Below are 12,547 nucleotides of genomic sequence, written 5' to 3' on the forward strand. Positions count from 1 at the left end.
CATATCATCATCATGATATTGAGTTTCTAGCTGGATTGCAGAGATGAGCCAAAGCACTTCTCCCCAAATTATTATTTATTTATTTTTGAGATAGAGTCTCACTCTTGTCTCCCAGGCTGGAGTGCAGTGGTGCGGTCTCAGCTCACTACAACCTCCACCTCCCAAGTTCAAGCAATTCTCATGCCTCAGCCCCCCGAGTAGCTGGGATCACAGGCGTGTGCCACCACACCCAGCTAATTTTTGTATTTTTAGTAGAAATGGAGTTTTGCCATGTTTGGCCAGCCTCATCTCGAACTGACCTCAAGTGATCCTGCCTTTGCTTCCCAAAGTGCTGGGATTAACAGGCCTAAGCCACAACGCCCAGCCTGAATTATTTTTAATTATGACATTTTTTGTATTCCCTTGAGGCACTGACAACTATAGTCTTATTTTATATGTTATAGTGAATCATATTTATCTCATTATATATTACAGAATATTTTGTTTGATGGAGAAAATTCAGTGACCTGTGCTGTAATGTTTATACCAGCACTTAGCTGATTAATTTACTATGACCTCACTCTTTATTCAGCAGTTCTGCCACTATTACTAGCTAATCCAACAACGAGGCCTTATTTTGGCTTTCTTTCGAAAGGTCATTTCTGACCCCAGCTTGAAGTTTGTTTATTTTCACTTGAAGAGATCTCCCAGAAAGTCAAAGAAAATAGGAGGAAAAAAACTTAAGATTAAGGGCCAATCTGAGAGGTCCTTCCTTTGAATTATAGGAGTAACAGAATGGGAAAGGCGTGCAAAAAAATTTGTGATTTCTAAAATTGAGGACATTAAGTCATTAGAGTAAAAAAAAGATGTACATTAAGGCTTATCGTCAAGGAATTTCAGAACACTATGGATAGAAAATACTAAAAGATTTCAAACAGAAGAAATAGGTCATATATCGACCAATAATCAGGATATTAAAGGACTTCTTAACAACATTGGAAACTAGAAGACATGGGGTGATGCCTATAGAACTTTAAGTGAAAATAGTTTTCTATTTGGATTCTATTTTTAGTCATACAATCAATCAAGTATGAATATAGTATAAAGACAAGGTCTCAAAGGTATTACCTCCCATATATTCTTGAGATAAAGATGCTTAGGAGAATACTGAAGATGTTTTCCAGTAAAATGGAGAAGGAAACCAAAAGCCAAAAAAGAGAGCATTAAGAAGTCAGCAGGCCAGGCGCGGTGGCTCACGTCTGTAATCCCAGCACTTTGGGAGGCCAAGGCAGGTGGATCGCCTGAGGTCTGGAGTTTAAGACCAGCCTGGCTAACATGGCGAAACTCTGTCTCTACTAAAAATACAAAAATTAGCTGGGTGTGATGGCATGTGCCTGCAATCCCAGCTACTCGGGAGGCTGAAGCAGGAGCATCACTTAGAACCTGGGAGGCAGAAGTTGTAGTGAGCCGAGATGGTGCCATTGCACTCCAGCCTGGGCGACAGAGCGAGACTCCGTCTCAAAAAAAATAAAATAAATAAAAAAATTAAAAGTCAGCAAAGGGAAGTTTCAGGGTTTCAGGATTCATTCATTCATCCATTCTAAAAAATTTTGAGTGCATACTATGTGTCAGATTATTGTCTAGGTGATGGCTATAGCATGCCAAGGTAGTAAGTGCTAAGAAGAAAATAAAGCAGAGTAAGGAACTGATAGTGACTGGTGCAGGAAAGGGGTGCCAGTTTAAATAGCATGGTCAGATGGAAAAGCCTGTGATAAGGTAAAATTGAGCAGAGACCTAAATGAAAGGAGAGAGAGTGAGCCATGCAAATAATTAAGTGAATAGTGTTTTAATTCTAGGGAACAATATGTGTGTGTGTATATATATACACACAAAGGTACTGAGGCAGCAGTATACTTGGCATGTTTGAGGAATAACAAGGACACTAGTTTGGAACAGTGTGTGGGAGGGAAAAAATGATAGAAGATGAGATCATAGGGAGTAATAGTGGTGTGGAGCCATGGTAAGATGTTAAGGTTTTACGCTGAGTGATGAGATAGGAAGCCATCAGAGAATTTAAGCAAATGAGTGACAAGATTTGACTTACATTTTTAAAGGATTATTTGGCTTCTTTATGAAAAATAGACTGCAAGAGAGTAAGAAATAAAATAGGAAGATCAATTAGAATGCTATTTCAGTAGTCCATTTGAGAGATGATATTTGCCTGGACAAGGGTTGTGATCATGGGCGAGTGGTACAGAATGACAAGATCCTGCATGTATTTTTAAGGTAGAGCCAGTATTTGCAGATAGTTTAGACATGGTGGTAGATATGAAAATGTGCTGCCTATATCCCCCTTTTAGGAAGGACTTGCTAATTAGCTGCAGGGAGTGTGAACAGAAATCCACCAGTATCAGCACTTCATCTGCAACAGCTATAGAAAAAGCTTCACCCGAGGTTACCCTCGTCTTAGATCTCAGGGCAGCCCTCAGTGGAAATGTAAGGCCTTGCTACTTCAGCCTCATTTATTACACTGTCAGGCAAAACCTTCCCCAGAGCTCCCTCTACTGCAACTTAATTTCTTCTTCTGCCCAATCCTGCTTCCTCCCCTTCCCCTGAAAGGTGACACTTTCTAATAAACATCTTACACCCTAAACTCCATCTCAGCGTTCCTCTTTAGAGGACTCAACCTGTGGTAATTGTTAGGAAGAGTGATCTGAGCTGCCAATAAGAATCCCATCACATATGGCACATGGAACAAAAGCCCATGGCTCAAGGTGGTAACTTTTATTAGTGGTAAAATGAGATTTACCCATGGAAGAGAATGTGCCAGCGAGTGCAGTATATCAGGTGTTTGAGACTCGTGAAGGAAATAGTAAATTTAAGAATAACAGAATTGAATGGCCACGTGCCACTAATCCTCTATAGAAAGAAGGCTTCTTTGGTTGCATACAAATCTCATCTAGAATTTAATAGTCCAAGTAGCCAAACTGGTATTTGTCCTTAAGAATAAATACTGGAAGATCAAGCACAGAAAGCCTAGAATAGAGGCATGTGAATGGACATACTTGTGTCAAGTATGTACATGAACTGTGAAGGTCTCTGTATTATGTGCAGTGCTCACCAGAGAGCATTCAGTACTGAAGGGCCACTAAACAATAAAGCAAACTAAACACATTGCCTAGTGGACGTCATCCATCCTGCTTCAGTTATTCACCACCCAGTGCTAGCACAGTGGGCACATGAATGGAGTGTCCACTGTGGAAAGGATGAAGACTAAGCATAGGTTCAGTAGCTTGAGTTTCAACTTGCCTTAGCTGCTGCTGCTGTTGAATGTCCAACCTACAAGCAACACAGACAATACTGCACCCCTGATATAATACCATTCTTCAAGATCAAGTTGGTTACATTGGGCCCCTTCTATCCTGGAAGGACCAGCATTTCCTTGTCATAGAAATAGACACAATTTCCAGATAGGAGTTTGCTTTTCCTGTTTGCAGAGCCTCAGTCAGTATCACCATTTGAGTTTACTTTGTATTGACCAGCATGCGATCTCACATTATATCATATCAGATGAGGAAACCTATTTTATGGAAAAGCAAGCGCAGGAGTGGACGCATATCCACAGGATCCACTAATAATACCACATTTTTCACCACTTGGAATCTGTCAGCTTGATAGAACATTGGAACAACCTGCTGAAGGTACAGCTGAACACCAGTTCATAGGCAAATTCTACAAGGATAGGATGCCGTACTCCAAGATACAGAGTATATATTGGATCAATTATCCTTATATAGCATGTGCCCCAATATGAAGAATAGATGGGTCTTGGAACCCATTTATTCCTAGGGGTAGATGCAAAGAGAGTGGAAGAAGAGGTGCCTCCCCTCCGTGCCATCATTTTTAATGATCCATATGGTACTTTGCACTTCTTCATAACTGAACTCTGCAGTGAGAGGTCTTGGTCCCGCAAGGGGACACACTTTTGCCGGGAGATATATAAAAAGTCTCACAGAAAAACATAAGCTGCAGCAGCTACCTGGATACTTTGGGTTCCTTGTGTCCAGGGAGCAGCGCCAATAAAAGGAGTCAAGATCAGTTGACCCTAATCAAGAGGAGATTGGAATCCTGGTTACACAATCTGGGCAGAAGTAATAAATGTGGTGCCCAAGTAATAAACCTACAAATTGAGACTGTAATGTGTAGGTGTGGCAACCCATCCTCAAAAGGGCATGATGGCCTGGAACTCAGGCCTCTCAAGGAATGTGGGTCTGAGTTATACCAGATAAACCACCAGGAGCAGCAGAGGTAGTAGCAGAGGCTGAGGGAAATCTAGAATTGATAGTGGAGGTTGAGGGGATGTGACAACTATTGATGGCATTCCTGAGCCTGACTGAAGCAGCAGGCACTGTAGTTGGGTCTGTTTACTTCCATCTTCTATTGCATTCCCAAGCCCCACTGCAGCAGCAAGCACTGTAATTTGTCCCACTAATCTCCATCTTCTAAATTTCTGATGGGTCAAGAAAAGAGGTCTCTTGACTCCTTTAGGAACTGCTCCCTAAACATACAGGGAGACATAGATCTATGTGGAGCAAACGGTGGGTTGTAATAAGCAAAGAGATACACTGCCTGATTCACTTTAAGAAAGGACTGACCTCCCAGTTGCAAGGAATGAGGTCAGCAGCCTCCAACTGTCAGCTCCTTCAGAGTCTGCTTCAACTGCAGAAGGACACTGTGCTTGAGGTCATACCCTTCCCATGTCTGGTGACTGAAGTTCAGCTGAATGTAGCTGCCAAAGTTACCTTAATGCACATGGGAAGCAAAAAATCGAAGAGTTTAAACAGAATTTTGAGAAATCCCAAATCAGTTTTTTTTTTCAGCATATGACATTTTGGAGTAGTTTGTTATTCAGCAATAGATAACAGAAATTGGTATCAGGAGTGAGGTGTTACCATAACAAAAGGTTAAACCTTACATGGTAAAAAGGACTTTGCCTCTGTCATTAAGTCAAACACTTTGAAATGTAGAGATTATCCTGAATTATCTAGGTAGGCTCAATATAAGCATGAGTCCTTAAAAGTGGAAGACGGATACATGAGAGGATGTCAGAATGATGTGAAATGAGAAGGACTCAACCTGCTATTGATGGCTTTACAGGTGAGTGATAGGAACCACAAGCCCCAAGCAGCCTCTGGAAGCTGGAAAAAGCAAAGAAACAGATTCTTTCCAGAGTGTCCAGAAAGGAATGCAGTTCATCTTGATTTTAGATCAGTGAGATTTTTGTGTTGGACTTCTACAGAACTATATAAGAATAAATTGTGTTGCTTAAGTACACTATAATACATGTGGCAAGAAGCTGCCAGCTAAGCCTTGAAGAATAATGAACAAACTCTTACTGGAGGATGTGAAGGCAGTAAATAAATTTTTGATTTATTGAAAGAAATGGAGGATTGGGTTATGCATTGAAAGAATGCTTAGCAATAATTTTGCTTGTCTTAATGTGGAACAGAAAATGAAACTTAATAGCTTGTAGATGTCTTAAGGAGATTTCCAGGTGAATGTTGAAAGTACTGATTAACTTATTATGGCTGCTTCTCATAACGTACAGGAAGACATTTACTGAGTGAACTAAAGAAGGAACTGTTCAATTTGAAAGCAGAATTTAGAGGAAATTTTCCAACCTAGTACTTGTCATTTTTTTATAGAAAAGGAAAAATAAATGGAAGATGGAGCCAAAATCCCAGAGGGAGGAGCCAAGAAGCAAGGAGAGCAACGGATTAGGAAACCACTACCAGAGGAATGAACTGAACCACAATCAAGGAATAGCCTCTTCCTTTGGTGTAGGGGGACCCTGAAAACAATTTAGTTTTATGCTTCCTGTTTCCTTGTCTCCTTTTTTGAATGATAGTCTCTGTGTGGTGTTCCTATCCTAGAAAACCTTAACTGGGACAAGCTACTCTCAAGCATCTTCACTTGAGAAACTAAGGAAGTTTATTATATCTGGACATGGTTTAGATGATAAGATTCTGAACTTAAGCCATAATGGAATGAGACTCTTAGGGTACAGAGTAAGTATATTTTTGCATGTTAGTGAGACAAGAACTGTGGCCAGGGGGCAGACTGTGATAGTTTTTGAAGATGTCCCTCAAACAATTCCTTCCCTTCCTTGGACTCTTCTCTTCAGAGGGTTAGAGTCCATTTCCTTTTCCTTTTAATCTGGATTGGCCTACTAACTCACTTTGACCAATAAAATGTGGTAAAAGTAAGGTCTGGCAGTTTTCACTTTCACTCTCCTGAACCTTCATATTAGAATTCCAGGATATCCTTCTAGAGATATTCATATCTCTAGGGACATGGTGAGTCCCTAGAGACACCACATGGAAAGGCCACCTAGGGAAGAACTGAGATGCCCCAGTCAATAGCACTGCCTTAGTCAGTTTGGGCTACTATAACAGAAATATCATAGATTGAGTGACTTTTTTTTCTTTAAAAAAATCAGATTGTGGAACCTGAAAATACAGTGTAGTAAGAGTGCAGAGAAAGGCCACCTAAGGAAGAACTGAGACGTCCCAGTCAATAGCACTGCCTTAGTCAGTTGGAGCTACTGTAACAAAAAATATCATAGATTGAGTGACTTAAACAACAGAAATTTTTATCTTACATTTCTGGAGACTGAAAATATGGAAATCCAAGATCAGAGTGTCAGCATGGTTGGGTGTTTAGTGGGCGCTCCCTTCCTGGTTTGCAGACAGCCATCTTCCTGCTATATCCTCAAATGATGGAGAGAGAGAGAACTCTGGTATCTTTGTCCCCTTATAAGGGCACCAATCTCATCATGGAGGGTCTTCAACCTCATGGCTTCTTGGAACCAAATTACTTCCCAAAGTCCTCACCTCCAAATCTAGCACATTGAGGTTTAGGGCTTCAACATATGAATTTCAGTGCATAGAAAGCACCAAGGCCTCAGACAAGTTAAAGAGATCTTGAACCTTCTAACTCAGCTTAGCCACTGTCTGCATGCAACCACATAAGTGACCCCGGGTAACACCATTTGGAGCTGAAGAACCACCAGCCAGTACACAGAAATGAGAAATTTTAAAATGGTCGATTTAGGTACTTAAGTTTTGGGGTGGTTTATTACATAGCAATTGATAACTGATACAACAGTCTTTTTGTTTGTAGAAGAGGGGGTAAGAAAAAAAGACTTATGAAAAAAAGACCTGTTGAAAATCAGGGGCCTACGTACCTCTATTATTTTTCATACTGCTGTGTTTCTTTTAATCCATGCTGGTGGTATCTTCATCAATGCAATTTTCTTTAAAACTCTGTGAGCCTTTATATCAGATTAGTCCACCCCATTAGAACAAAAGCAACTTCTATAAATATTGAGACATTCCCTTTCTACCTTTGGCTAAGGATCGGGGTGCTATAGATAATTCCCATAAGATTAGCCTACAGGGCTGATGAGGTATAGCTTGAAGTCATTCTAAAGTCTTCACAAAGGATCTTACAGCCTTTGATTTTATTATCACTCTGGGAACACGTTTTACTGTTGGCGCGTTCGGCTTTTCCCATCTTTCCCCTGAGATCATTTATGATGTGGAAAATACTTTGCTGGCTGAAGTTGGGAATAGAAAACAGTAGAGAATACTTCAAGAGTATTCTAGATATGCACTAAGTTTATGGGAAGATATGCCATCTACATGTTTTACCTTCCTCTCTAGGCCCATCATAAAAATCTTTGAAAAATTAATACTACATTTTAGTATGAATATAAGTTAAACTTAGAGGTGATATCTATTTTGTGATTAAATGTGTTATAAACATTTAGTGAAATACAGTACAATTACAACAAGCATCAATGAATATTTAATGAGCAGCTGTTAATTTCTGAAGCAGAAAGAAAGATGAATAAAAGTTCTGGTTTTACTTTTAAAAGTGAAGGCTAACTGTGAGCTCAAGAAATACTTTATGTTTGTCCTATGTGAAAGTGTTGATTGCACCTGGTTCTTTGCTGTAAATTAAATAAAAATTCAAACATTTGTATAAGAATATTTCTTTATTTAACCTTGAACACTGAGACCTTAATGTTTATAATTTTATTATCAATGTCAACTTTTAAAAACAAATATACATATTTGGCAATGCTGCAAATAGAATCTAAATTATTGAATCAATTTTTCTAATTGTTGATGATGATTATTTTTTAATTGATCATATATTTTGAAATTTTATAACCACCCTGATTCCGAAAAATTGTTTGTTGCCTTCAAGGATTCTTAGTTCCAAGTAAAATGGATTCTAAAACCAAAATTAAAGGAAATCTAGATTGATTATATTCTCAGAGATTACCTAATATTCTTATCATTTATTATAGAGGATTTTTTCACAGTCACAGTGATATATATACCTGTTTCTTTTTGTATTATTAAATATTTGCTATTGTAACATTTTTTCCCTTCCAGTTTCTCAAGCAAATATTTCACAAATATTTTAGGCAACTCTAGAGAAATTTTTAATACTTCAATGCACAATACATTCTGATTTTCATGCACTTTGTCCAGAGGGAAGGGAAGAAGGGAAGAAAAAAAGAAGGGAGGGAGGAAGGAAGGGAGGGAAATGGAAGGGAAGGAGAAGGCAAGAAGGGAAGGAAGCAGGGAGGGAGATAAAAGGGAATGAAAGAAGGGAGGGAGGGAGTGATAAATGGAGGAAGGGAGGAAAGAATGGATGAAGGAAGGGAGGGAAAGGAGGGAGGGAAGGAAAGAGGAAGCAAATACCCTGGCTGAACCAAGTGGCCTAATGTTTTGTAATCTTAGGGAAAATAATTTCTTTTTTTTCTTCCAAGACACATTTCCCTGAAAACATGTTGTTTGTATTTAAAAAATAGAAGTCTTTGTTATTTTTGGAAACTATTTTTGAAAGTTAAAAATGTTTTCCAAATTTAAGCTTGGACACCTCAGTTTATTTGAACAATGGGAATTAAGAAGCTATTCTAAAAGTAAATTAAGATAAAATCAATGCACAGAGATATTTAAAGCTGGAAGATGGCATCTTCAGAAATCTAGGCTATCCTGCTGGAGAGAAGGACCATGTGGCAAGTCTCTGGAGACACTACAAGGAAAGAAAGGCCACATAGGAAAGAGAAGGAATAATTGAAGTACTCCAGTCATTAACACCAAGGAAAGAAGGGAAATAACTGAAGTACCCCAGTCAACACCAAGGCCCCAGCCAGGTAAGAGAAGCCTTCATGAACTTGCTTGTTCAGCTTAGCCAACAGGTGGACTCAGCCATAAGAGCAACCCTAGCTAACATCACTTGAAGCAACTATTGAAAATAGTTAATCTGAATAACACATAAACACCATATCAAGAAATCAGGTAGTTGATTGATTTTTTTCATTATCTAGTCATTAATTCTATTATACACTGTCAGTTTGTTGCATATGGCCTTTATTATATTGAGGTTCACTTCTATACCTTAATTTGTTGAGAGCTTTGTTATGAAAGGATGTTGAATTTTGTCAAATGCATTTTCTATATCTGTTGAGATGATCATGTTTTTTGTCTTTCATTTTGCTAATGTGGTGTATCACATTTACAGATTTGCATTTGTTGAATGATCCTTGTATCCCTCGGATAAATCCCACTTGGTCATGGTGAATGACCCTTTTAGTTGAATTTGGTTTGCTAGTATTTCATTGAGGATTTTTGCATCTGTGTTCATCAGGGATATCAGCCTGTAGTTTCTTTTTTCTTGTAGTGCTCTTGCCTGGCTTTGGAAGTATTCACTGTTCTTCAAATTTTTGAGGAGTTTGAGAAGGACTGGTATTAGTTCTTCTTTTAATATTTGGTAGAATTCAGCAGTGAAGCCAACAGGTCCTCAGCTTTTCCTTGATGGGTGACTTTTTATTATTGATTCAATCTCCTAATGTGTTACTGGTCTATTTGGATTTCCTATTTCTTCATGATTCAGTCTTGGAAGGTTGTATGTGTCCAGGAATTTATCCATTTCTTGTAGGTAATTCAAATCATTGGCATATAATTGTTCACAGTAGTCTTCTTGTATGATACTTTGTTTCTGTAGAATCAGTTGTAATGTCTCTTCTTTTGTTTGTGATTTTTCTTATTTGAGTCTTCTTTTTTTCTTAGTTGAGCTAAAGATATGTCCATTTTGTTTATCTTTATAAAAACCAACTTTTGGTTTCATTGATCATCTTTGTTGTTTTTATAATCTATATTTCATTTATTTCTGCTCTGATTTTTATCATTTCCTGCTTTCTGCTAACCTTGGGCTTTGTTCTTATTTCTCTAGTACTTGAAGTGTAACTTTAGGTTGTTTGTTTCAGATCTAGCTTCTTTTTGATGTAAATGTTTATTGATTTAAACTTCCATCTTAGAAACACTTCTGCTGCATCCATATTTGTAGTCTAATTTTCCAGTCCATGATAGAATAATGACAAACTCCATTTTCTTTCGATCTAGGAATATAGTGCAATCAATCTTTTTTTTTTCAATAAATCTTTTGTATCCATATCAGTCTTCTGATTTTAGGTCATTGGCCAAATAAGTATTTTGGTAGTTATAAAAATTTTTGCTTTGACTACAATTTTAATACATAAAGTAATGGTTCTTTCTATGTCAAGAGATGAGCCAGTCATATATTTAGAAGTTTTTTAAAGCTCTTAGCTTACTTTTTAAAAATTTATATATTTAGGGTTAGGCACAGTGGTTCACACCTGTAATTCCAGCACTGTGGGAAGCCAAAGTGGGCAGATCACTTGAGGCCAGGAGTTCGAGACCAGCCTGGCCAACATAGAGAAACCCTCTACTAAAAATACAAAAATTAGCTAGGCATGGTGGTGCATGCCTGTAATCCCAGCTACTCAGCAGTCTGAGGCATGAGAATTGCTTGAACTTGGGAGGTGGAGGTTTCAGTGAGCCAAGATCACACCACTGCACTCCAGCCTAGGCAACAGAACGAGACTCTGTCTAAAAAGAAAAGGAAAGGGGAGGGGAGGGGAGAAAGAAATGAGTAAAGCAAAGCAAAGACAACAAATTTATATATTTAGAGCCCATTTGACTGTTTGAATAGTTAGATAAAAATAGTTTCATTACTGAATGCTTTAAAATGAAGGCTATGTTTCCCTTTTGGTGTCTCAAATAAACTTTTCCACTTCACCCACTAACATAGAACATTGCTCCAGCTATTAAAAAACTACAGTTTAGGAATGTAATAATGCAACAAACTAAAATTAATCGCAAATAACCAGTATGTATTGACTTCACCAAAGAGGTATCTTGTCTGACTAGACACCTCTTGTCTGACTAGATACCACTTGTCTGTTTTTTTCATTCTAAAATTAGGGTTGGAAATATGTGTATAATACGAATTTGGGGGGACCTGGTTACTAATTTGGAGACTGCCATTTTCAGAAATGTTAGTCTTGAGATTTGTCCCTCTTCATTTGCATTGAAAGGTGAATAAGTTCAGTGTAATTAAGGTCACTAAGATTATGCAGATATAATTTTTAATTTTTAACGATAAATGTTAATTAACCCAAGTGTACAGAGCATGTAACATATGACAGAGGTACATGAAGCTAACATTTCCGTAGACGTTTATCTTACAAGAATGATACAATACCAATTTCAATACCACAGGTAAAGGGAATTCAATCAAAATTAAGATAGATTATTCAATATAATGTTTTAAGCCTGTTTGGCTGCTTCTAGCTATGCAGCTTATTCTACACTGCTATTGTCCATGAATAATTGTTATACTGTCAAGGATATCAGACCATGTTAATAATACCTAGAAGAACATATCTTGAAATGTAAGTGTATTGAAAAACAAAAGTAGAATACATTTGAAAGTCCAATTGCATACTTAGTCGTTCAATAAGTATTTATTGAGCATCCACTACATGCCAGATATATCTACCATGCTTGTGACTGTTTTTAAAATTTTTTTATTTCCAAATGTTCATTGCTAGTACATATGCTCCTCCACTTAACTATAGTTAATTCCTGATGAACGCACTGTAAATTGAAAGAATCTTAAGTCGAAAGTGCACATAATACACATAACCTACCAAACATCATAGCTTAGTCTAGCCTACCTTAAACGTGCTCAGAACACTTACATTAGCCTATAGTTGGACAAAATCATCTAGCAACACAATACACTGTAGAGTATAGGATGTTTACCCCCAGATCTCCTGGCTGACTGGGAGCTGCGGCTTGCTGCCACTGTCTAGCCTCATGAGTGAGCATCTTACAGCATATCTAGCCTGGAAAAAGATCAAAATTCAAAGTACAGTTCCTACTGAATGCTATCACTTTTTCACTATTGTAAAGTAGAAAAATTACAAGTCAAACTATTGTAAGCTGGGGACCATCTCTTTATAAAATGTGATTTATTTTATAAAGTGACCTTGTATCCTGTGAATTTGCTAAACTCACTTATCAGTTCTGTGAACATTTTGCTAGATTCCTTGGGATTTTCTATATAGACAATCACAACATCCCTGAATAGACAACGTTTTATTTCTTCCTTTTCAGTAAGTATG

General features: G+C 37.9%; 1 protein-coding gene across 2 annotated transcripts in view; it reads left to right on the forward strand.

Moving 5' to 3' along the window:
- Positions 1–6,245, forward strand: part of DTWD1 (DTW domain containing 1) — a 33,909-nt gene extending 27,664 nt beyond the window's left edge. For both annotated transcript variants that reach the window (XR_008513485.1, XM_054531074.1), the window contains one exon: positions 5,685–6,245. Coding sequence is in view for 1 of the 2 variants with exons in the window: in XM_054531074.1 (XP_054387049.1) it covers positions 5,685–5,698 (14 nt within the window). In the remaining variant the exon portion in view is untranslated. The remainder of the gene's footprint in view (positions 1–5,684) is intronic.
- The last annotated feature ends 6,302 nt before the right edge of the window (positions 6,246–12,547 follow it).

The sequence above is a fragment of the Pongo abelii genome, chromosome 16 (genome assembly GCF_028885655.2).
Source record: "Pongo abelii isolate AG06213 chromosome 16, NHGRI_mPonAbe1-v2.0_pri, whole genome shotgun sequence".
In the NCBI taxonomy this organism is placed as follows: Eukaryota; Metazoa; Chordata; class Mammalia; order Primates; family Hominidae; genus Pongo; species Pongo abelii.